Here is a 24,369-nt window from a genome sequence, read left to right on the forward strand (position 1 = left end):
AAATTGTCCATGGCGTCGATTCCGGCTTGAAAAGTATTTTGCGGTCTACGGACAACAGAGGGTGATAGGTGGATTTATATCTTTTTAATCATACTTATGAGCTCACTTTACCAAGGATCTCATTTCTCACGTAAAATGGACAGAGGTGGCCCCCTTTTTGTTGAAACGACCTATAATTGGGATACCCACAATTGTTACTTGTTTTATGGCAGAAATAAGCAGGAGCCGGCAATTGCGGAAGTCTGGGTCCAGTTGAACGGCTAAATGATGAAGCGTCTCCCGTGACGAGCCGTCAAACAAAGTCGCAGATGCTGCAGCTGGCGCAGTCGGGCTCTTTAGAGATTCTATGACTGTGTTGAGGCTTGATATCGCGTTAAGGGCCTCATCTTCGTACTGTAGCACAGCCTCTAGCTCAGCTTCCGGTAATTCGGCAGGTATCAAAGGTTCCATCTCTGCATTGATCGCGCGGAGTTCCGCCTCGCAAGTCGTCAAGCGCTGAAGCACAGTCTGCAAGCTCACCAAGTCTGGAGGTGTAGATTGAAGAGCAGCGTTGGCTTCGTTCACCAGTTTCGTCCGAAGGGCCCGCCGTGCCGTTTGCTTGGGCTTCAAACGGTCCATCGTCATTTTTCAGGACCGATGGCTCGTCCGGACGATGCCGGGTTCACCAAAGTTGTTGTGAACTGCAAGAACCCAGGACGCCAGGGTAGGGCAGTACGGAAGACGCACTTCCACCTCATTTATTCACTAATGATGATAGTTTGCACGCCCCCTTCTGCCTAATCTGCTTCCACAACAGTGCCTTTTATGGAAAAGAAACCAGACTGGCTAATTTTGAAAGAGCAGGCAAAACGCCTCGGTGTTTGGTGCCTCTGATGACGCAGCGGGCGTACAGCCGCTCACCATTTCGCAACGATGAATTGGATACTTGTTCGCCCTTAGAGGTACTGGCACGCTAACGCACCCCATTTTAAGAATCAGCTAAAGCCCTTTTGAACCGATTCCAGACGTAGCGACAATACGCGATCAAAAATAACATCACAGGCAAAGCATGTTCTAGCCCCGAAACTGATGATGTACACTTCGCAAAAAAAAAGGTTCGCATTACAGCACGTAAGCTTGTTTCAAATATACCTCAAGTTCTTCCTTCGAAAAAACAACACTGACAAGGCCGCAAGCCGTGCAAATAAGCTTTAAAAGCTTGGTGACCGTTTGATAGCATTGTAAAAACCTTTCGCGCAGTTTACGCAAGTGGAGTAGTTGTTCCCGCACCAGACAGACCAGAATATATTTTTTCCGGCTTTAGGTGTGCGTTCTGCTTGAAAAAATGAATATACGAAAAAATTGTCTTTTTGGAAGTGTCTATGAAATACAAAAACAGTAACCTGAAAACCCCACTTCAGTGTATATTTACAAGGCCACTAATGGCGTTCGTGGACCTGACACTATTTTTCGATAAACGTTTGTGAATTACAGCAACACAGGCCCGCTGATACGCCTCAAAATATTTTATAGGTCTCTTTCTGAAGCAGTACGGCCGTGCTTCTACCAGCAAGGTGTTTCTGCTGAAGCAGTGGTTCAGCAACACTTACAAACACTGATACCTGACGGTTGACGACTTGCACCAGGGACGCTTTTCAGAACCAGGGTGGCCCTTTTCGAGTACAGGGGGCTGCGCGTTCACAGCCGGCGCTGGCTACCCTCAGCTACCGTCGCCGGTGCTCTCGTCAGGAACCGCACGTGAGGACGGGCGCCATCTACAGCGGCTGGCACGGCCCAGCAAGTGCGGCGGTAGACCGGTGCCACAGATGACCTCCTGAGACCCGGGGGTCCTTGCACAAGCCCCAAGCGTGGCTCGTGCTCTCCTGGTATTGAATCCGGTGCAGTCGTTCCCAGCCACCTCTGGAAGGAAAAAATACCCCGGACAGGCACGGACGCCTGCTACAAACAATTATCTAGGCCACCGCGCACAGTTCTGCGCAGGAGTAATCCCACAACGCCCTCTTGGCGTCCGCGATCCTCCGCGAGCACAAGCACGTTGCCAAGCGTACGTACATTGGCTCCGTTGGTTCGTACAACGGCGAAGAAGACGTTACGGATTACGGGCTTGACTCGGTTTCGCGTGCAAGCATTAGCTCCTATATGAGTCCACACCGATACTAGAGCAAGATTCCTTTGATGGCACTCCTGCCCTAGCCTACTATTTCACTCGTGATTTTGCTTTCTGTGAGATACTAGATATTCCTCGCCGTTTGATATTGCAAATGTTTCCTCTATTTCCAGATTTTGCCATATTACGTTAATAAATACTTAGTCGGCATACCCGGAGTGACTGGGTTGTTCCTCGCTGGAGTGGTTTGCGCTGCAACAAGGTAAAGATTCATCTTTTGCGGCAAACTAGTTTCAAGTTAAAATTGCAAATGCCGCATTTTGAAAACACCGAAAAGACCATCCGTCGCGTCAAGTGTGTGACAATCATCGGGGACGTATAATTACGGTAAATCACTATTTTGAAACAGTGCATGCGAGGTTCGGACCACCAAATTGTCCGTGAAACTTCGATTTCCATTTAATAAGCTAATGCTATTGTTGTATTTTTTCTCATTGCAGTTAGGTTGTTTTGTACTTTTTCTCAGTGATTGCTGAGCATTCTTTAAAGAAGCTTCAGGTGTTAACTTAAGGCACATGTTAAAAAATCTTATCATCTTGTCAACCGTTTCCACGGTGTTTTGTGGCGCATGAATTGGTTTTGCCTGTTATAAAATATAGTAGATTTAGACAGAGAGAGAGAGAGAGAGAGAGAGAGAGAAAGAGAGAGAGAGAGAGAGAGAAACTTAAACTTATTGGAGAATCGAACCCCACCGGAAGAAGATCTGGCGCTACTGGAAATAACGAAAAATGTGTAATAGCTGAGGAAAGAAACAAATAGGTAATAGGCATCGCATTAATAATGACAACCGTTGGAAGAACCCACATGCGCTGAGCATAAAGCGTACTATGCACAATATATATTTCCATACAGCAGCAGTAAGCCAATATCATGATGCACCTCCATACTGCATACATCGGCAAGTTTTGCTATAACATGCAAAGTTCATGCAATAGAGTTATATACATCTATATACAAAATGTATATAAAACTATTATGCAATTCACGAACTTTCGTTTATACAAGCGAACGTTTGTGAATGCATTAAAGTGTGTTTGCACTGTAGTGTGGGAAACGGACTTGCATGCAGTAATGCTCACACGTATTCGTTGCTTGAAAGGAATTCGTTAGGAAGCGGAAGGCTTTGTTTTTGTATTGTAGATAATTGCATGGGCCAATTGCTTTCGCGTATATGTGGGTCTCGCAAACAACCGGCCGAGTTTGTCAGTTAATTTTTTCCTCTCGGATGCAAAAGCCAGACATTAGGCGTTCCGTGAGAGGCCTCTTCAGAATGATGTCCAGAAATGCAGCAGGTGTCGTCAGCAAATCCCATCCATCGGGGGATATTTTTGATGCCGAAAAAACAAAGACAGAGGCGAAATAAAAGTTGACTGAATGATAGACGTCACGCGTGCATGAATACAAATGCGATGGGCCCTTTCGGTACAATAGATATGAGCGACACATAAAATTGTTCTGTGCCCTCGCAATTCTCACATCAATATTCGTATCGCGTTTCGTAAACAGAATTCTGCTACATGTGTGCATTCAATGACCTGTTGCAGCGATACAGTGGCTCACCAATATCTACCTATCTCAATGTTCCCTGGAATGAACTCAAATATTATTATCTACGTAGTCCCCATTTCGCTTCCATTTCCATCGAATATGCTTCTCATTAAAACGTTGTTGTGAGTGCATGGCAGAATTATATTTATACCTTAAATAGCCATTGATGAATCGATAAGGATGGCCTATTTGTTACAGAAAGTCGACTTATCAATAAATGTCGCTGCAAAGCCCGTGGCGTAATGTTCTGCAAGAACGGTGATGTGGGGGGGGGGGCGAAAGTTTCAGCCTTTGATCTTTTTAGATGCTGGTTACTGTGAAAGCTGACGACAACGACGTAGTGTTTTACTGTCTATGAGCGTGTGAATATTCGCACCGTAGTCATATTTCTCATGCAGACTCGTCTGCAACGGTATCAGTGAAGATATAGTTGACGTTTTAGTCATCCTTGTCATTTTGTTGCGCAATATTTTAGAAAGAACAGTCCAAGGGGGGCAAGCAAGGTTTGCCGTCATTCAGACACAAGGGGAGGGACAGCATATTCCCAAAAATGGCCTCATGAACCTTCGACGTCTAATACCGTTCATAGCGATGCACTGCAGCATGCGAGTCATGCTACTTGGTCAAAGTAAGCCATTTCGGCGCACCTCCCGCCCTCACAAGGCATTTCTTGGTGGCTCTCTTGCTTCCGCGAGGAGGATATAGCCAGGCATGCCTAGGCAGACGGGATGGCTGCTGGCAACCAAACCTTGCCGTCCCTGCTCTTGACGGCGTAAAAGATTGGGTATAACTAGGATGGATTATGCTACTGCGTGACGCACAAGTGCAGCGTGCACTCAAATCATAAAACCAGATGTACAACCCCAGCGGTTTCCTGCAAGATAGCGCGAAACATGGACTGCCCGTGACGCTTTTCCTTCAAACAGTTATTATGTCAGCGGCAATGCGGAAGCACACAAGCAAAGCAGATAACCTTCTTCCCCGGGTACGAATAGCCACCATGCACACTTTTATTACAACAGCTAAATCAGAAATGTCATAAATAGATATCTCATAACATAGCCACTGCTTTGGAACAATGCATAAAGTATGCCTGCTTATTGTAGCGTGGATGACGTTGGTGGTAAAAGGACAAACAGATTTATTAAAAGGCGAACTTGTGCCTCACTAAAAGGAACGCCCTTCCCGCTGCCACCGAGCTCTGTCTCACGCCGCCGCGCGTGTCCCTCCTTCTTCTTCAGCACGTGACTTAGTTGGTTGGCTGCTGTAGATTGGTTGGTTGCTCCTCGAGGCATCCTTTCTTTGTTTGTTTTTTGTGGCCGGGCGCGTGCAACAGGCCATGCCGTGACATTACCCCCCCCCCCTCCCTAATGGCGCATCGTCCCGATGCGCAAACGGGAGTATTTGTGTCACGTACCTTCGGGCGTAATTGCAGAATTCTACCTTGTATAGTAGGGCTTCATGCGCACTACATGAACCGTTTCTGGTCGAGCCTGGCGACGGACCGGGAAAACATGGCTGGATGGTAAGACCTCGTACATGGTAAGACCTCGCTGGATGGTAAGACCTCGCTGGATGGTAAGACCTCGTCTCAACACTTTGTAAGGTCCGAAGTATCTTCTCATCAACTTTTCGGAGAGCCCACGTCGTCTGACAGGTGTCCATACCCTAACTTCATTACCTTGCTGGAATTCCGTGTGCCTGCGGCACAGATTGTAGTGGCTTGCGTCGCGGCGGTGCTGTTGGTCCCTGATGCGGACACGGGCTAGCTGTCTTGCCTCTTCAGCGCGCTGCGTGATCTGTTGGGCACAACAGTCATCATCATTTTTAACGTAGGGCAACATCGCGTCTAGCATTGTGGCTACGTCACGACCGTAGAGGACACGAAATGGAGTCATTCGCGTCGTTTCCTGCGGTGCCGTATTGTATGCGAACGTTACATACGGCAAAATGGCGTCCCACGTCTTGTGCTCGACGTCTACATACATGAACAGCATGTCGGCGATTGTTTTGTTCATCCGCTCGGTGAGTCCATTAGTTTGCGGATGGTAAGCAGTAGTTCTCCTGTGAGAAGTACCGCTGAGCGTCATTAATGTTCGGACAAGTTGGGCCATGAATGCCGTTCCCCTATCCGTGATGACGATGGCTGGGGAACCATGACGAAGGAATATATCATCCAGAAACAAGTGGGCCACCTCTACAGCTGTTCCTCGAGGTAGAGCTCTCGTCTCGGCATAGCGGGTGAGGTGGTCGGTTGCTACCGTTATCTATCGGTTCCCCGACGACGAAATGGGAAACGGGCCCAAAAGGTCCATGCCAACCTGCTCGAATGGTGCGGCTGGAATCTGAAGGGGTTGTAGCAAGCCGGGAGGGCCCCCAGGAAGCGATTTTCGGCGCTGGCAGTTCCGACACGTCCGTACGTACTGCTTAACAGCCGCTGAAAGCTTTGGCCAGTAATACTATCCTTTGACTCGCCAGTGTTCGGGCGTAGCCAAGGTGGCCGGCAGTTGGCTCATCATTGCAGGCCAGCAGTACTTCGTCGCGGACACTTGTGGGCATTACCAGCAGGTATTCTTTGCCGCTAGAGGCGAAGTTCCTCTTGTAGAGAACGCTACTGCGTAACGAAAAGGACGGCAAGCTTCTTGCAAAATCGTTTGGTACGACCGATGTGTGCGCTTCCAGATAGTCAATCAATAGGCGCAGTTCTGGATCTTGCCGCTGCTTCTCGGACATTGCAATTATGTCTACGGCCCCGATGAACACGTCATCGTCCTCGTAGTTAGTGTCCGCTGCTTCCACTGGTGCCCGGGAAAGACAGTCAGCATCCGAATGTAGCCGGAAGGATTTGTATACAATAGTCATGCCAAACACTTGAAGCTGTAAGCTCCAGCGTGCAAGACGTCCCGATGGGTTCCGGAGGTTTGTCAACCAGCACAGCGAGGGGTGGTCGCTAATGACCTGAAATGGTCGGCCATAAAGGTAAGGGCGGAACTTCATTACAGCCCACACAACAGCAAGACATTCTTTTTTGGTGGCGGAGTAGTTGGACTCTGCGCGGGAAAGGGCCCTGCTCGCGAAAGCGATAATCCTTTCCGCACCGTCTTGCCGATGTACGAGAATTGCTCCAAGTCCGACGTTGCTTGCGTCTGTGTGGACCATCGTGTCGGCATTTTCATCAAAATGCACGAGCACAGGTGGAGCTTGTAGGCGTTGCTTGAGCTCGCCAAAAGCCGCTTGCTGTTCTTCAGCCCAAACAAAACTCGAGTCATTTCGTGTTAGTTGGGTCAGTGGGGCAGCAGTGTGCGAAAAGGCTTGTATAAAACATCGGTAGTAGGAGCACAGGCACAAGAAGTGGCGCACGGACTTCTTATCTGTAGGCACAGGGAAGTCAGCGACGGCTGCAGTTTTGTCAGAGTCAGGTCGGACCCCTTGGCGGCTAACAACATGGCGCAGAAAACGGAGCTCCTCGTAGCCAAAATTGCATTTCTAAGGCTTCAAAGAGAGTCCAGTGGAATGGATGGCCCGAAGGACCGAAGTCATCTGTTTCAAGTGCTCCTCAAAGGTTTAAGAAAACACGACAACGTCATCGAGGTGGACTAAACACGTTTTGCATTTCAAGCCGGTCAAAACTCTGAAATGTTGCCGGAGCGGACCACAATCCAAAGAGGAGAACTTTAAACTCATAAAGTCCGTCTGGCGTCACGAAGGCAGTTTTTTCACGATACCGCTCATCGACTTCTGTCTGCCAATAACCACTTCTTAGGTCCATCGACGAAAAATAGCCCGCATTGCGCACTCTGTCCAGAGAGTCGTCAATGCGCGGGAGCGGATACACATCCTTTTTTGTGACTTCATTCAGCTTTCGGTAGTCAACGCAAAAGCGTAGAGTGCCATCTTTCTTCCGCACTAGGACCACAGGTGACGACCACGGGCTTTGAGATGGCTGAATAACATCGTCCTCGAGCATTTGTTGCACCTGCTGATGTATGGCATCGCATTTTTTCGGGGAGAAACGGTAAGGATTCTGATGAATGGGCCTTTGGTTGTCGTCGGTAACGATTCGGTGCTTTGTTAGCGCTGTCTGGCGAATCCTCGTTGTCGAAGAAAAGCAATCTTGAAATTCCAGCAATAACTGGAGAAGCCCTTGCTGTTATTCAGGTGGCAGGTCTGGACGAATATTGAGAGTGGGGGGCGAGCGCTCAGTGTCTGATGTTTCTGTGGGCGACACGAGACATTCTGCGCCCTCAGCGATGTTCTGAAAGCTTGCCACGGCGGTACCTTTCGGGATTTGCTGACGCTCATGTCCAAAGTTTGTAAGTAAGATCGCGGTGCAACCATCATTTAGGTGCAATATACCCCGAGCAATGCCGACTCCAAGGTTTAGAAAAAGAGCGCTATTCGGTTCTGCTATGCCATCCCCGTAGCGTGACGAGTCGCACTTTGCAGATACAAGGGCACATGATCGGGGTGGCAAAGTAACCCCGTCATCGATAACCCGCAATGCCGAGCATAGGTCGTCTGAGTTCTGAAGGTCCAGAGCAAGTCAAAAATGTGACGGAACGCTCGCGGAGGTCTATTAATGCTTTGCGTTCCCCCAGGAAGTCCATGCCTAAGTTGAGGTCTTTGCAACACTGCGGCAGAATGATGAATGAGGTAACAAAATCTGAAGCGTCGATGCGAACTCTGGCAGTGCATTTTCCAACGGGCTCCATTATATGTCCACCAGCCGAACGGAGGGTAGGTCCGGTCCACGGGGTTTTAACTTTTTGTACGCGTTCCGCGAGACCATGAAGGTAGAAAAAATTGCGCGTAAAAGACAGGACCGTGACAAGACGTTCACTAATTAAAGAAAAGTCCGCACCAGTGTCGACCAAAGCAGTCACTTCGTGCCCGTCGACAAAAAGAGGCAGTTCAGCACTGACGACGTCATGGGCGCTTTCTTCGGTTGCCAGCGCCGTTGGACCGCAGGTCACCACGTCGCCGCCACTTTCCTCACACGTCAACCTTGTCGGATCATTCGTCTGGGTCATTGGAGGGGCTTGGTAGCTGTCGTCCTTAGCAACCTTGCCTCCTGAGGTTGCCGCTTTTAGTTTCCCCGTTCCCCAGGACTTGGAGACCTTCCCCTGGGCACGTCCTGACGGCTTCGATAAACGTTTGGTGGGCTGTTTGCACGACCTGGTGACGGCGAACGCAGCCGAAGCCTGGCAGTTGATTTCGTCGCAAGATAATCTTCAATTTGTGGAGGTCGTTCTCCAAAGCGGGGGCGGGGAGCAGGTGGCGAAAAACCGGGAAGTCCAATTTCTCGGTACCGGCAGCGACGATAGACGTGATCTGCTTCACCGCAGTGGTAACACAGCGGCCGGTTGTCAGCAGTACGCTACACGTCCGTCTTGCGAACCTGAGGATGGGGTCTGGGCTCGGGCCGAGGCCCTGGTCCAGCAACTGGCTGTCGACGTGGTGCCGTTGACCTGTGAAACTGCGGGCGAGCCAAGACATTCGCGTAGAAAATGACGTTGGTGGCAAAAGGACAAACAGATCTATTAAAAGGCGAACTTGTGTCTCACTAAAAGGAACGCCCTAGTCCAGCTGCCACCGAGCTCTCTCTCGCGCCGCCACGTGTGCCCCTCCTCCTTCTTCAGCACGTGGCTTAGTTGGTTGGCCGATGTTGATTGGTTGGGTGCTCCGCGAGGCATCCTTTCTTTGTTTGTTCTTTGTGGCCGGGCGCGTGCAACAGGCCATGCCATGACAATATGTTCTTCAAAATGTACGAGAGTCTTGCTCTCGGGCACCTTCCTTAAAACAACTTACATCGCAGTTTCCCTTAAACATGCGACAAACTGAAAAATATTCGCAACCGCTGTATTTTATTATGCATCACCACTCTCTTATACAGTTTCCTCATGTCGACAATGGCATCTGCAATCGCGTTCTGTGCGATGGACGCAAATAACGGAAACACCCACCTAACTGAATTGCCAAACGTTTAGAGTTCGGACTAAATGGTCAGAGCTTTCCTCCTTGCGTCAGGATCCATTCTATGGAGTGCACGACGAGAACTGTGCTCCGCGCCGACAATTAAATTTCTTTGCACCTCATGTGTTCACGGAAGCCGCGACGGGAATGAGTCCCAAAAGAACGGTTGCTCCCCAATCCACATGTCTCAGGCTCTACAGCGACGGCCTCAGACCCGTGGCCTATTTATGCCTTCCTGCCCAATTTCCGTGAACTATGACGAACGCCGAAACAGACGGGTAAAGGCGAAACTCGGCTCCTTCTCTAAACTAACTCGACTTGGAAAAAAGCAGAAGTGACCAGTGTCTTCAAATACCGTTATCGTTTTGTAAACTGCTGGATATGCTTTTAAAAAATAAAAGTGCTTCTAATTTCTTCCCTTATTTACACTCATTCCCAAATCATTTTCGTCATTATTAGGCTAATAATGTGGTCATGATTTCCCTGAAAAGACCTATTCTAACAGAACCCAGTCATCTCAACACACTATTGGGATGTAAGAGAAGCGAAATTTTTTGTTTTGCTTTAACGACGTGCAGCTGTTCTTTTCTTCTCAGTACAGTGTCCTCTACAATTAATTCTCAAGCTGCCATCATGTACGTGGATGTCATCGCTCCGCGATACAAAAAGGCGGAGAAACACGTGTTATGGATTACACGAAGCCTCGGTGAGACTTGCCTTACACTGTTTCCGCATGACATAAAACTTCCTTAAACAGAAACCCAGAAACGGAAATTCAATTCGCAACTCTTTCATTACGAATTCACTGCTACGACCGGAAAATACAGAGTTGACCATAATACAGGGAGAGAGAATAAACGTTTATCGAATTCACAAGTGCTGGGCTTCGATTAAAGCTTTAAACGGGTCACGCAGACAAAACACAGACAAAATGCCAGTTTGTTTTATTCTAACGATTTGGTATTTTACAGTACCCCCAGAGTTTGTCCGACAACAAACGATACTTTATTGCCTAAGAAATTATTCAATTTTGCTTCAGGTTTCCATTCTCCTGCCACATTGTCTGTTTCGTGACGTAGTCTGCGATGACGTAAGAAGAGCAAGTCTTCAAGCGAAAGCTAGTGCACCGTTATGCTCTCCCTAAGCTGCGGCGCGTGGGCGTTTACTGTGGAGCCTAGTTTACCGCCAGTCATCCTAGCTGGCGCCACCGCACTGCTCCGCAATTGTGTTAGCCTTTGCTTTGTTTATAACCGTATTTCAGCTTGGCTTGCTTTTGTTACGGTCGGTAGTAATCGTTCATAAAACATGGGGTATTCTCGGCAAATATGGTTGGGTAAGACAATGTCGCTTACGCCAATTCGCCTCCCTCGTGTCAGACAACCCCACAGCGCCATACTGCTGTGCAGCTATATCAAGAATAGTGTGCACAGTACAAACAACAGCACCCTCTGGCGCTTCTATATTTACGTGTACTTTCGCAACTTTCATGTTTACCCATCCTTCCCAATCGTTACAGCTGTTAAATAAATATGCATTACCTTTAAGAAAAAAAAGCTCCTTTTGTAAGTTTATAAGCCCCGCCAAACTCCCCTTTCCTTTTGCCGGCCTCGGCCATTCGCACAGCGTGGCATATGGCGTCATAGGTTCTGGTGTGCGAAGTGAGCTAGTATGTCGCATGGCCATACCCTTTTTTCCTAATATATAGCTTACATGAGCGAAGTTTACGTTGAAAATGATGTCACTATGATTCTAACGAGGCAATATTTTGAAAAAACCAGACTTGTGTTTCTTCTGCATGGCCCCTTTGAGGAGGCATCCTCGGTACAATTTGCTTAAACGCGGCTCGACTCTACAGCCCATCGAGCCACCCAAACGGTCCAGTACAAATAAATGTATAGTACTTCATTATGACTACGCCTTTCAAACGTAATAGCATGGAACCACTAAGCATGTACCGGCAAAATGACAGCTAACTCACTAATGTGTATAAAACTGCATGAAGCATCTTTATGAAACAGAGCTGTATTCAACTGTATAAAACTGTATGAAACAACTGTGTCTGTGTAAAACTGCCCGTATTAAACTTTGCTATAGTTTTGTTTAGCGTAGTATGGGAATACTTAGGGTAATTCTGTGTTTTAGCGTTATCATAATAAAATATAAGTTCAAACGTATCATCCCTACGGCTAGGTTTTTGTGCCCCGAGTTCAGCTTAAAAAATATTTTTCGAGTAGCAATCGCTGCTTGCCAGGAATAATTTCCTCATCCCGATCACCATCCTTAGGAACCATTCCACAGGACGGCGTAATAGCAAAAAAGCGCACACACTTCAATCTGGCGATCGGTCATTGCCGCATAATTGCGGACTCATCGCATCATTAGTACGATCTGTAACCTTTTAGAGTACACCGTGCGCTTCCAAGTAATTACGTACTTAAAGGAACACAATACAATCTTCAAATGCCCACACGGTTTCGGCAGTGACCATTCATGCCAAACACAAGATGGCGGGTTTATTCACGAATTACTTCATCATTCGACACAGGTATGAAAATTGGCGCCATATTCCTCGACTTCCCATAGCCTTCGAGACTTCACCACCGGATCTTACTAAAACTGAGGCACCTTCATATTCACCGGCTTGCCCTTGCGTGGTTCTCGAGCCTGTCTTTCCAATATGCAACATAGTACGTTCAGGTTTTATCTGGCATTTGTCAATGAATTGTGCTTCGTTCTTTGCTTTTAAAGCAAATCTTTGTACCTCTACCAGCCAACGGTTCCTTCGTGGCGTGCTCGACAACTCCCAATGTGCCAAGGGAGGAAGAGGGTAGCTTTCAAGCACATAGCTCAGTGTAGGTGGCGCGGTAAATGGTTACCCAGCGTTCCCCGTGCGCAGATATCTCCTTACACCAGCGGGCGCGTCGGCGGGACGGCTTTGTCGGCTGTTTAAGGTACGGTTGTTCTGGGCCTCTTTTGGCGCAGCTTCGCGCTTCCATTGCGCGCTTCCTTCGCACGGCTTGGTTAACTTGTTCGAGAGTACCTTCTTGGTAACCCGGACCGACGGAATTAAGGGGCAGTACCACGAAGGTAACTTAGCGATCGGTTCGCACGGAGGGAAAACAAACTGCAGAGACCACATACAGACATCTGGCCGCTAGGGAAACGCTAACTTTTGCGCACGGCTTCCCACGAATGGGATTCCGTTTTCTAAATTGGTGATTACCAATTCGGTTGTGTTTTAACAGGTATTACAAAAGGCGTCCTCGGTAAACAGCGATTAAGTAAGTTTCGTCAGCTTTCTCGCAATTCTCAAACCCAGTAAACTAACTGGTTTAAATCGATATAAATGGGAATCACTGAGGTCACGTGCGAAATTGTTTCGGTGTCTGTGCTTGTGTGTCGCGGTGGTGTAGCCCCGAGCTAGCACATCAGGATAGGTAGGTTCCGCTTTCTTACCATTCGAGAGACTCTCCTCTCCTTTCTTTGTGCCGGCGCCTGGCCGGGCTACAGCAGCGCCGTACTCCACTCTAGCCCGGCCGGGCCGACGGTGCTGCGTTCGGGACGCCACCCCCGCGAATTCCAGATAACGGCTGGTAGAATTTCTCGTTACACTCTTTGTAGAGCAACGTGTGGGAATTCTAAGGACGTCGCATAGGCAGCTGTTGTGGGCATCGTTTAATGCTTTGCTTTTCAGCCACCTTCACAGCGTGAATTGGAGCCAACTTTTTTCTAATATATATTACTGATTTACTCTCCTCTGTTAAATATAGTTTTAAGCAGTTCGCTGACAATTTGCTGTACTGCTTCTTTTGGTAATGATGGTCAATTTCTACAATTTCACCTTGACTGCTTAATTTTGTGTAGGTCGACCTGGCCAATGCCGCTAAATTCTTCCAAAAATAAATTCATGTCTTTTACTAAAAAGTTTCTCGCATTCCATCATTTCTCTTGTTTAATAATAGTTCAGCCGAACGTACGAACTTACATATATATCTTGGTGCTAACAAAGCTTATTCTCTCTCTCTCTTAACTTTTAGTCCGACTTGTCATAGCATTGCCATATTGGAATAGAATACGAGTTAGGTATACCGAATCCCCACATAGATTACATGACTAAAAACGTCGGATTTCTGCAGAACCATGCTATGCGTTCCATTTTTCCTATTGTTCACCTGCCACCAGCGTTACTTCTTCGAAAGATCGTGCCGAGTTGCAAGGGTCTTCAGGTCACAAAATTGCTGGTTTATCTCTGCTTCACAAGATATACCATAACGCATCCCTTAACGAGTACACCTGTCAGCCACCCTCTTCCACCTCCTCGCGCTGTGATCACCCTTTTAAAGTCGAACGCTTGACGTGTCGCACACTAAATTACGGCAGGTCATTCTTGTCACGCACAATAACCAAGTAAAATAACTTGCTAGCAAGCATGCCACCAGTTACTGGTATAAACTAATTTTAAAAGCTAAAAATATGAATGGCAGTGCCAAAGTCCTTTATGACCCACCTTCTCTTTTGTTACCTTTTTCATACTACAACTGGTGACAAAACGTTCTTTGGCTTTGCTGAAACATGGGGATTTTTGTGGTTGCTGTTGCTAACTCTGGCAGTGAATGCATTACTTCTTTGCACGTGTTGTTGTTATGCTCTGGTTCATTATAAGTAAAAAGTTCGCGTTTCATTAGCGTAACCTGGAGTCTCCTATGTGTGTTTGTTGGCTTGCATTCCATCTTTTCTATTTTAATTATATATTAAACGCCATGATGTTAAGCCTTTTTTGTTTATAGTGTGTTCTAGGTTTAATTTTGTGCGTTTGTTCGACTCGTTATTAATAAGTTGTATTGTACCTTTAATTGCCCTCCCCCCATGTAACACCCTCCTGCGAGAGGTTTTTATGGGTATCATGACTAAAAATTCAGCAAAGTATTCCTCCACATTAAACGTTCACGAAGAATCCCGTGTGATTAGTTCATAGCGAAATCATAGCTGGAAGTGGTATTTAACATGTGGTTCATTTTTTCTGCAGCTTTCCTAATAGGCGTCATCATGACAATTTACAGCACCATTTGCGTTTACTTGGGATCATTATCCAGGGTAATTATATTTATTTCATTTCTTCTGTAAATGTCTTTACAGAACTTTGATATTGAGTAACCAGGCACTGTTTACGCCTCGTTGGAAGGCAAAAAAAATGCTGCTAAGCGATTGCCGTAGCAGGCTTCAAGTAACCTCGTAGCCTTCCGCGAACACCATCACACACATGGTGTTTGCTAGTTGCTAGCTCTTGCAGGTACTCGGCCACACCGGACGCACTTTCTTTCCTTTAAAAATATCGTAGTTATTTAGCGTTCTTCCAAAATATTCACAAAGGATGAACATACGAAATACACAGCTCTTGCTAACTCGCTTTTTCTTGGTCTCTGATTTGTTGGGGCCCCATTGAGTGCTGTGTCTATCCATCAGCCGCTTGAGATCAATGTTGAGCGATCTGGCTACCGACGTGCAATATGTTAATTGTTCATTTTACCTTGGACTCTCAGGTGCAGACTTTAGACTAGTAATGGGCAAAGAATGGCACGTGCAATGGCAAGCAACGGCAAAAGGCAATGGCAAGCGCGGAAATCCTGATGTGCTGCCGCTGTGTTCGAGCCAGTGACGTATTTGTTTAAATGGCAGTGTCTGCATGTCTTCGCGAATCGCCATGCTAAGTTGGAGATCAATTCAGGTTCTTTCTTTGACGTTTTGTCTTTTTTTAGATATTTATGATGGCGAGTGCGGCCTTCGCTGCGCCTTACGTTGGCTTGTGTCTTCTGGCGGTGCTGTTCCCGTTCGTCCACTCCAAAGTACGTACCCTAGGGCGACGGGTTGTTCTTTTTATTTTACATATGGTTGCGCAGCATTTTTACCGAGAAACAAAATGGTGGCAGCAGAACATTTTTCAAGTGTGTAGCTCATTGCCTACCTTGCGGTTCTTCGGTAATAGACTATCACGCAAGGCATAACTCCTCGAATCAAAAATGGTCTTCGTACGCTTATTTAGGCCAAGGGCTTAAATCGATTTTTGTCGCGTATATTTCATTTATACCAAACTCAAGGGAATCACTTGAAACACCTTAACCCGCAACGGTTTCTCCGATGGCGCCATAGAACTGTTGAAATAGCAATTTTTAGAGCCACCAGCTATACGTCTCCCGCCAGAGGAAATGCTGGTACCATGATAGTGAGCATTTCGGCAATGCCCTTTTAACTGCACTTGATACAAAAAAAGGTATTGAAAACCTATCAAAGGCGCAAACAACAATATTGTCACGAAGCCAAGGACGACGCAGTTGAATTTCAGGAGAAACAAGTTTATTGGAGCGAACTTTCGCTTCCCTAACAACTCAAAAGAATACAGAGGCGGCGAAGCAGCGGTCAACAATGTGACTTGCGCAGCCGAGTGTCACCGAACCAAATGCCGCGGCGTCTGCTCTGCAGGGTTTTATCTTTCAGTGCGAGTGTATCTAGAACCGTCTATTCGCATCCAGAACATTGTAGATCACAGATGATTATTCTGTGCTAGCGACGTTATGGCGAAACAGTCTGTTTATCTTAATGTGATAGCCCGTGCGGCATAAAAATAAAGAATGCAAGACGCGCTTTGCTTGGAACGCGCTTTGCTTGGAGATAACACAGCCGGGCGTGGACCGGCAGTAAAAACAAAAAATAAATAAACCAATCCATAAATGGTTCGCGGCAATATTGTGCAACTTAGGGCCCATTCTCGACTGCACAAATTGTCGGCCATTCAGGCAATTTTCCGGAAGTCTTTTCTGACTGTCTTTCAATTTGGGTCACGTGCTTCCGGTTGACAAAGCGGTTGTGTGTGCTGTCGTCATTTTGACGTTTCATGTCGTCTACGGACACCAGTTCTAAGGTTTGCCTTATTTCTCGTTACTAAAGGAGCATAATTCTTGGCCGGCAATGAAAAACCAGACTAAATGCAGCGGACTTGATAACGTAAGCCTGTCTTTGCTATTCAACAACATTACTGCTTGTAATACACACCCCCTCGGTGATTGGCTGAGAAGGCGTGACGTAATTTAAACAGTTGGCGGGAACGATTACGTCATGCATTGGCAACTTTAGCCTGCGTAAAAGTGACGTAATGCTACGTAACAGCTTGAAAATGGCGTCTGTTTTTGTCGCAAAATACAAGCAAAATAGGGCACAATATTGCCCCGGCTCACGGCGCCGCGAAGTGTGCGGCAATTTGCAGCAGGCGCAGTTTCGCATGCGCGCTGTTTAAAGCGTGTTTCCTACCGAAACAAATTATAGTTTCAACTGCTTCCAAGTCAGCGATCATGGAACATACAAATAACATGCAGTATTTTGCTTTTATGTTTGGCAATGAAATAAAATTAATTTGTTTGGCGTAACCGCAACATAAGAGGGCAGTACAAGCCTCTCCATGACAAAGAGTACCCAATGCATGGCATTTGTCCATACTTGTCCTAGTAAGCTGTTGGGTCACATGATCGAACTCAAGAGAAAAATAACAATGAAAAGTGACTATTTAGTTCATTACAGCGCTGATAGCAGTCCAGCTTGACGAATGAGTGAATCGGCAACATTGGTGCGCTCCGCGGTTATCAGGCGTAGCGCTTCACTGCTCTTATGTGTCATTGAAGCGATGGTCGCGGCCGTCTTTTTCTGTGATAACGCCATAAACTTGTAACCTAGCAGCAGACGATGGCGTGGCGGCGGTGGCGGCAGGGAAGGTGATAACGCAACAAAGCTTGCATTGAAGCATAGAGCCCAGCTATGTTAATAAAAACAATTGAAAGAAATAAATAGATACGGTAAAAAAATTGTGTGATGTTCTTTAGCTCGACATCCGCCTTTCGCTCGCGTTTGGATCAACGTTACTCGATCGCCTTGTGGTGTTGGCTCCAAATTTGACCTCCAGAAATGTGTTTTTCTTGTCAGCCTCAGCTACCGTCCTAATTTTTATAGTACATGCCAAGTGTTTTTAAATCTTTCTTGCACAATATTTGATACCTTGGTAGCGATCTTTATGAGTGACTAGTCAAATTACACTGCATGTCGTCATAGCTATAGGTGCAGCACGTCACTGATTGCTTACGTTGTGCTTACGCAAAAAAACATGGGCGAAATGCCGGCAATTAGTGCACTCGAGAATAGGGCCCTTATTCTATTCCTTCATGCGGCATTTGAATCAACCGTTGAAATCGACGGAGTTGTTTGAACACGTAACCTAGTGTCACGTATAGACACCACGTGTCGCCACCTTTCAGACTTCAAAAATTTTAGTGCGAAATTAATTAAATTTCCTCCGGTTTATTTAGAAATTGTTTACGGTTACCCCGGTTTATAAAACCTTCGCTTTTATATGAGCTAACCGACATGCACTCCACGAAAATTTGTTCTCTGTCCCTCTAATACATAAACGGTCTCTGCATAGCGCTTGCTTTCTGCAAACCTTACCAAAATGCCTAAGCGGCCTCTCTTGTCCAGCACAAACTGTTTGTCCAAAATTGTCCAAATCAGTCTTTTTTTTTTGCACACACACTGAACATTATTACGGATATTTCGATTTCAGCGCACATAGAACGAGGAGCTACCTCAATGGGGGCTCCCAGAACGGCGGGATAACTCTGGTTTTAAAATTTTGATGGTACATGACATTCATATTTTAAAAGGGAGTGGCGGTATCCCACATATCTGACCTATTTAGTTAGAATGTACTTCTGAAATCGGTGTAAATGGAGTTATTACCTACATTAAGCCTAGTAGTTTCTGGCTGATGGTATGTAAGCAAGCAGAAAGGCTCTTAAGTCGCTTTTAGAGGTACGAATTCTGGTGAAAGGGAACCTGGCTACCAAAATGTGTGGCACGTACTACCTTTTAATTTTATTTACTTTTTGTGTCGCAGTAGTCCTTTGAATACCTCGCTATTTTATGTACATGCTTTCGGTGCTAGAAAATGGTCGTACATATTATCACCACGTTTGGAAGATGATGTAAATGACAACCGATAAATTATTCAATCCCACTGCATAAGGATGCCGTACAACTTCGTAGGAGTTCGAGAAGACACCGCTTGTTTCTGGCCCGCTAGGTTTCAGTAAAATCAAAGGTCACAGAAATGGGGAATCTTTCTTAAGTTACGTGCTGCACCACTATTGCAAATCACGCAGGCAACAAACAAGCTTCTTGCCTAATATCAGGCGGGCTTTCATCATGTCCAGTCGATAACACCCAAAACCCAACGTCGTGTGAAACACGAGTTCAGAGCGTTTGCTATAACTATATGCACGTCTAGGTACTCATGGGCAAATAATTACACGCCGTACATGGTCTCTTTGTCTATATTTTTCCTTCAAAGAGGCGTTCGAGTCTTCTCTTACTTACCACTTGAGTGAGGAGTATATCTACTTGGGTAAAGGGAAAATGGAGAAGGGTATTAGACGATTGATTATGCATAGAGCATGACTCACATGAAGTAATTGCAGGATTACGTCAACCCGGTTGTTAGATGCAACAGCAAGTATTTCTGAATTCAGCAGTGCGCTCTCCTTTTGGCTCCTTGTGCCTTTTTCCGGTACAGATAATGAAAGGAAGGAAATAACAGTGGGTACTGCTTTACGCGTTGCGTGCTAGTAGTGCCTGTCTGCTAACGACTTTTAACCACGATATTTCTCACAATACTGTTTTGTCAGCATCAGAACAACTGCACGCCCTTTGGCTTGCTATGCTCAATCTCTGCCTAAGTTTAATGGCACGCTTTCCCAGGGTGCAGGTGTGTCGACGCTGCTGGTGGCTATATATCAAATTTCCCACATGACCCAAGTGATCAAAAGTGGCAAAACGCCACCAAGAATGGAGGTGTCCCTGGAATACTGCTCCGCAAACATCACGGCAGCCCTTTCAGCAGTGAACTCCAGCGAACCTGGTCCCACTGAACTGATAACAGAGTAAGAGTATAGACATTGTGGTTTCTGCAGTATTTTTCTTAGATATTTTTAGTGCTGAACGATTATTTAGGCCATTGATCCAAACTACCGGGACGTTGTTAATCAAAGTCCCAACGCAGCCAGGTAGATTATCCAATGGTTGCAAACGCAAAATTAAAGTCTGGCGATTAACAAAGGCCTATAATTCGTAGGTAGGGACAAACACAGGGAAAAGTCATTATCTGCTCCAGAATTCCCTTTCTAAATCGTAAGGCTCGCTATCGTAACTTCTCTCTCGAAGCTTCCCGTCGACTGTGTTACAGATACTTTTATGATAACAAGCTCAAATAGCCTCTTATTCTGTTCGACCTTGCTGATAAGATCGGTATTAGGTTGTGATTTTCTCACTCGTATTGTGCAAGATGCGACGGAGGCGGCAATATCGGTGGCGTCAAAAATGTATGAATTCTGCCAAATAAAGGTTACAAATGTCTTTTATTGTTTTCAGGCCACAAGAAGTATTCTTTCTTTTTCGCTTATCATTCCTTTGGAGCAGCTTCTTTGCAATTTTTGCAACCATTTTTGGTGGAATTCTTCTAAGTGCTCTTACAGGTAACATTTTATAGTACAACCTATCGTAGTATTTTATTATGTTTCCCAGTTAAGAGTTCCAGGTACGTTGATTGTTTGGAACCTCTAACTTCGAAGGAACGTTCGCAAAAAATTCTATTCTGGTGTTCTTTTTATTGAAAATGAATAAAAACTAGGCACTCCGAGCGCCGAATACACACTGAACTTAACGCTGTCGTTAACATATCTTTTAACTGGATAATATATGATGTTGGTTTTGGTTGCTCAGAGATGGACAGAAATCTTTTTTCACAAGCACGCGAGCACGTTCTAGGTCGCCCTAAAACTATACTTGTTCTCCACCAAATCTTGATGGTCCGGAATGGCGTCGGCGAAATTTGCTAAACTGCGCTGCTTTGATTTCATTTCTTTCATTTATTCACTCTCCGGGCTGTAAGGCATTACAAGCAGGAATAATTTTGTCCAAAAAAATTAATTACAGCACTTAAATAAACGAAGTAGCAGCAAAACGCCGTTGACAGCCGACTTTATGTTAGGTATATCAAAAATTGGGACAATTGATGCAGCAAGGTAGTTGCATTTGGAGGTAGTTTAGAAGAATACCAACGCGAAATTTTTCTTTAAGTTAGGTAACTGAAGGCTTAGCTTATGGTGCACAATCATGACGGGCTGAACACAGTCAACGCCTTAGGTGTTCATTGTGCCGTGACATATTTTTGCCATATAAAACAGACTAGTATGAGCGATACAATTTTGCTGACGCCAGGCGTCCCTTGTGATGATCCATATGTAAAACTCCAGATATCATTCAATGCGTCATTTTAAATGTGTCTGCTTGTTCCCCTTAGGTGACTTTTTGTATTAGGAGAAGGTACAATCGCGTTTGTTTATCTTTCAAAGACAACGGCAATTGTACGGTGACTGGTGCTCCGCCAATCCAGAGACTAGTCTCCCCTCCTTCTTGGGGTAAAGCAAATGAAAAAAACATTGACCCTCTGGAGAGGAATCATAACCCTGTCGTTCATGTTCTTTTAAAGCCCACAGCGGTACACATTTATGTAAAATTTATTGTTTTCGGGACATTCTTTTTTTTTTGCTGTACGTTTATTTTGGCTTAGTACCAATTGACAATGTATTTACTTCTCCGACCTATAACCTCTTCGTTGCTTTGTTTGCACTGTTCTTTTTTAACGTATCCCGCAACTTGGGATATGCCGTCCAAGGCACGCCTTTTAGAGGTATTTCGAAATAAAAAAAATACAACATTCTCCTGGAGAGTCTCAACGATGTGCCATATCACTGTGCCGTCTGCTGATATACGGGTGCAGGCAACGCAGACCCCGAGGACTCTCGGTCCTCATTCAATACATCACCAAATCAACATGCAGCTTGAGTTATCTGAAAAAAATTCCAGTACAGATACCAAACATTGAAATGTGAATGCAAGCCTTATTCAAGTGGGGTACAAAATAAGAAAAATATCCTGGCCCATCTTCGCCAACGTGAAACCTGAGGAGGAGCGAAGCATGCAGTGTATACGTGTATTCCAAGATTATAAGGCTCTCTTCCCCACGGCGCGCGCTGACTGGGCGCTGGAGAAGCGCCGGTGGAAGGAGCAATCACGCGCTTGCCGAGGCAGTGCGTCTCTCTTTTGCGGTGAACCTGATTAAAGCAATTAAATTAGAGACAGACTAGCCCTAAGTTGTCTTAGTGTCACACGCCCCAGCATTCTGAGAAGTATGCTCTACAGAAGAAAACCCAGCGTTTGAAATCAATTTAAAGAAAGAATTTAAGAATTTTTTTGATAACGCAATTAAATCGTAATTTTTCCTGTATTTTAAATAGGCTTGATCATTTTGGCTTATTTTAAACCGGTGTTGTACATTATACACTTGTTTGTCACCATCTTTTGAAAACTTGATTTATGGTGACATGAAACAGCGACCGAAGACACCGACAGCCCGAGCCATTAAGGTGCTTTGCCCCTGAAAGATTAGAGGTGACTTGCCGTCTAGTTGGTCTCATTTTCTTCACCTCACAAGCAGTACATGGGACTGGCGGCCGGCAACCAAATCTATTGCCCATAAACATTAATAATGAATTACACACTTGCATCGGGTTTTAAATACCGGGCGCTTGGGTGTAGCCGAAAAATGCATGATATTTTGCTGATGTTTGGCAGTATATTATTGGACAATAGGACAATGTTATTCATTTTGTTAAAATAACCTCTCGTGCGTTCTTGACGTAAGAGAGGATTCGTTCTGGTAGTTTGTCGACTACAACGTAGTTTACAGCCTACTGCGCTTCATGCAAAATAGTGGTGTGTAGTGGTGTGTAATATGAAGATGATGATATAGACATAGATTCGATGATGAGCCTCGGTGAATACGTCGCAGGGATACATGACCTTTAGTCAAACTAATTAAGGTAGATGATTTTGGTTGTTTGTTCTCGTAAGACCCGCCGGTTTCGGACGGCATCGTGTTTTACTCACGTTTTTTTCAGGCGAAATGCGAAGTGAAGGGGTGCAGCCTCATCTAACCAGCGATATTCTTACTCGACTATGGCGGCGATGCCGGAGGACACTCTTCCGCGGTGATGATCAGGTAAAATGTCCCATAGTAACAAATAGGTCACGGTGCGAAGCAAAAACATGTTACTTCATGATTTCAGACACCGCCCCGAGAAACATCCACTCAAACGTGTCCTGCGAATCAAGCTGAAACCAATACCCTGCTCACCAACGATTCGGAGACACGAGTATGATCAAATTCATCGTCGAAAGTGAGGGTCAAATAATGGAAGGCAACCTAAACGGCACTGTCATCTTCAGTGAATGAAAGGAGAAAAGAAAACAAGCAACTACGACTTCGTTTTCAATAAAACTGGCCCTTCCACTGGGAAATTCTTGCTTGCTCACTTTGGCATTTACTTCTGACCCACAAAAAGTTAGAAGCAAATAATAACACCAAAAAGTTGCTTAGCTCAATCCCCAGGTTGAGCAAAGAAACTCTTAGCCCTCCATCCTAAGCACCTGTAAAGGACCTGACCACGGTGTTGGGGAGGCGAGTGATACACCAGAGGGTGCTATGAATGTTTTTCTCTGGGCTACATCTTTCAAACATCCGTCAAACCGGTTATCCGGCTAAACCGGTGCGGAAGAACTGCTGCCTTAAAAGCCGGTTATTCGGATATACGGATGTTCAACCACAGATAATCAGTATATCCGGTTTCAATATCCGGTTAAACGGATATTCGAACAGTCGAACACAACATTCGGAGGTGCTAACACGCTCTTTGATTGTTTGGTTCAATCGCATACATGGCAATATCATTTTGAAGAAGGCAATAATTCGTACTCCGTAAAGTACGTTGTTTAACAAGCAGTCTGAAATCTTTTAAAACTTCCTAATGTTAATACAACTTCACCGTTATGCACTCCCTGTGATATTTAAAGTGCTTTCTTTAATTCTTTGTGACATCAAAGTTATAACCAAGGTGCAATTTTTTTTATTGACTCGTGAGTCACACTGACGGCAAATTGCATGCGTGGCCGTGCGATCACATAACATACCAACGTGAGCAGGACTAGCTTATTGGGGTGAAAGCTTTATGCCTAATTGAAAGCTGACATTCGTGTCCCTGGAGTCGAAAGGAATGATTCAGAGACTCATATGACTGAAGCAACAACAGAAGCAAACGAAAGCCTGCTAGCGGTGTATCAGAAATTAATACTGATTACCAAATTTAGTGAATGATTAGTGATTGAAGGTAATAATTAGTAGGATGGGATAAAATTGCATTAGGATGCATTATTGTGGAATAATGCGCATTGGTCGTGGAAGAAAAATGTGGAATTAAATAATGATTGAGCAGGACTTTTTAATATAAATAGTAAAGTTAGATTGAGGTGGAATAAGCTGAATTAAGGCGGGACTGATATTATCCCTAATGTGGAGGGAGGGCGACAATTCGGGGACGGACGATTACTAGTGATATTACGGCACTACTATATTTATACCACACTTCGACACGAAATAATAATTTCGTGATGACCGTACGTTGTGTCCTGCGAAAAGGGCGGTCTTAATTCTACCATCTGGAGTGTGCGATGTGATAGCGTTTAAAAAA

General features: G+C 45.5%; 1 protein-coding gene across 2 annotated transcripts in view; it reads left to right on the forward strand.

Annotated features, from left to right (window-relative positions):
- The window catches only part of LOC144151828 (sodium-coupled monocarboxylate transporter 2-like), a 61,503-nt gene extending 38,394 nt beyond the window's left edge, over positions 1–23,109 (forward strand). For both annotated transcript variants that reach the window (XM_077682974.1, XM_077682973.1), the window contains 8 exons: positions 2,281–2,369; positions 10,285–10,394; positions 14,715–14,782; positions 15,445–15,531; positions 19,484–19,665; positions 20,153–20,256; positions 22,744–22,844; positions 22,912–23,109. In XM_077682974.1, coding sequence (XP_077539100.1) covers positions 2,281–2,369; positions 10,285–10,394; positions 14,715–14,782; positions 15,445–15,531; positions 19,484–19,665; positions 20,153–20,256; positions 22,744–22,844; positions 22,912–23,004 — 834 coding nt within the window. In that variant the 3' untranslated portion in view covers positions 23,005–23,109. The remainder of the gene's footprint in view (positions 1–2,280; positions 2,370–10,284; positions 10,395–14,714; positions 14,783–15,444; positions 15,532–19,483; positions 19,666–20,152; positions 20,257–22,743; positions 22,845–22,911) is intronic.
- The last annotated feature ends 1,260 nt before the right edge of the window (positions 23,110–24,369 follow it).

The sequence above is a fragment of the Haemaphysalis longicornis genome, unplaced genomic scaffold (genome assembly GCF_048455015.1).
Source record: "Haemaphysalis longicornis isolate Haplotype H1 unplaced genomic scaffold, Haemaphysalis longicornis Haplotype H1 scaffold_9, whole genome shotgun sequence".
NCBI lineage: Eukaryota > Metazoa > Arthropoda > Arachnida > Ixodida > Ixodidae > Haemaphysalis > Haemaphysalis longicornis.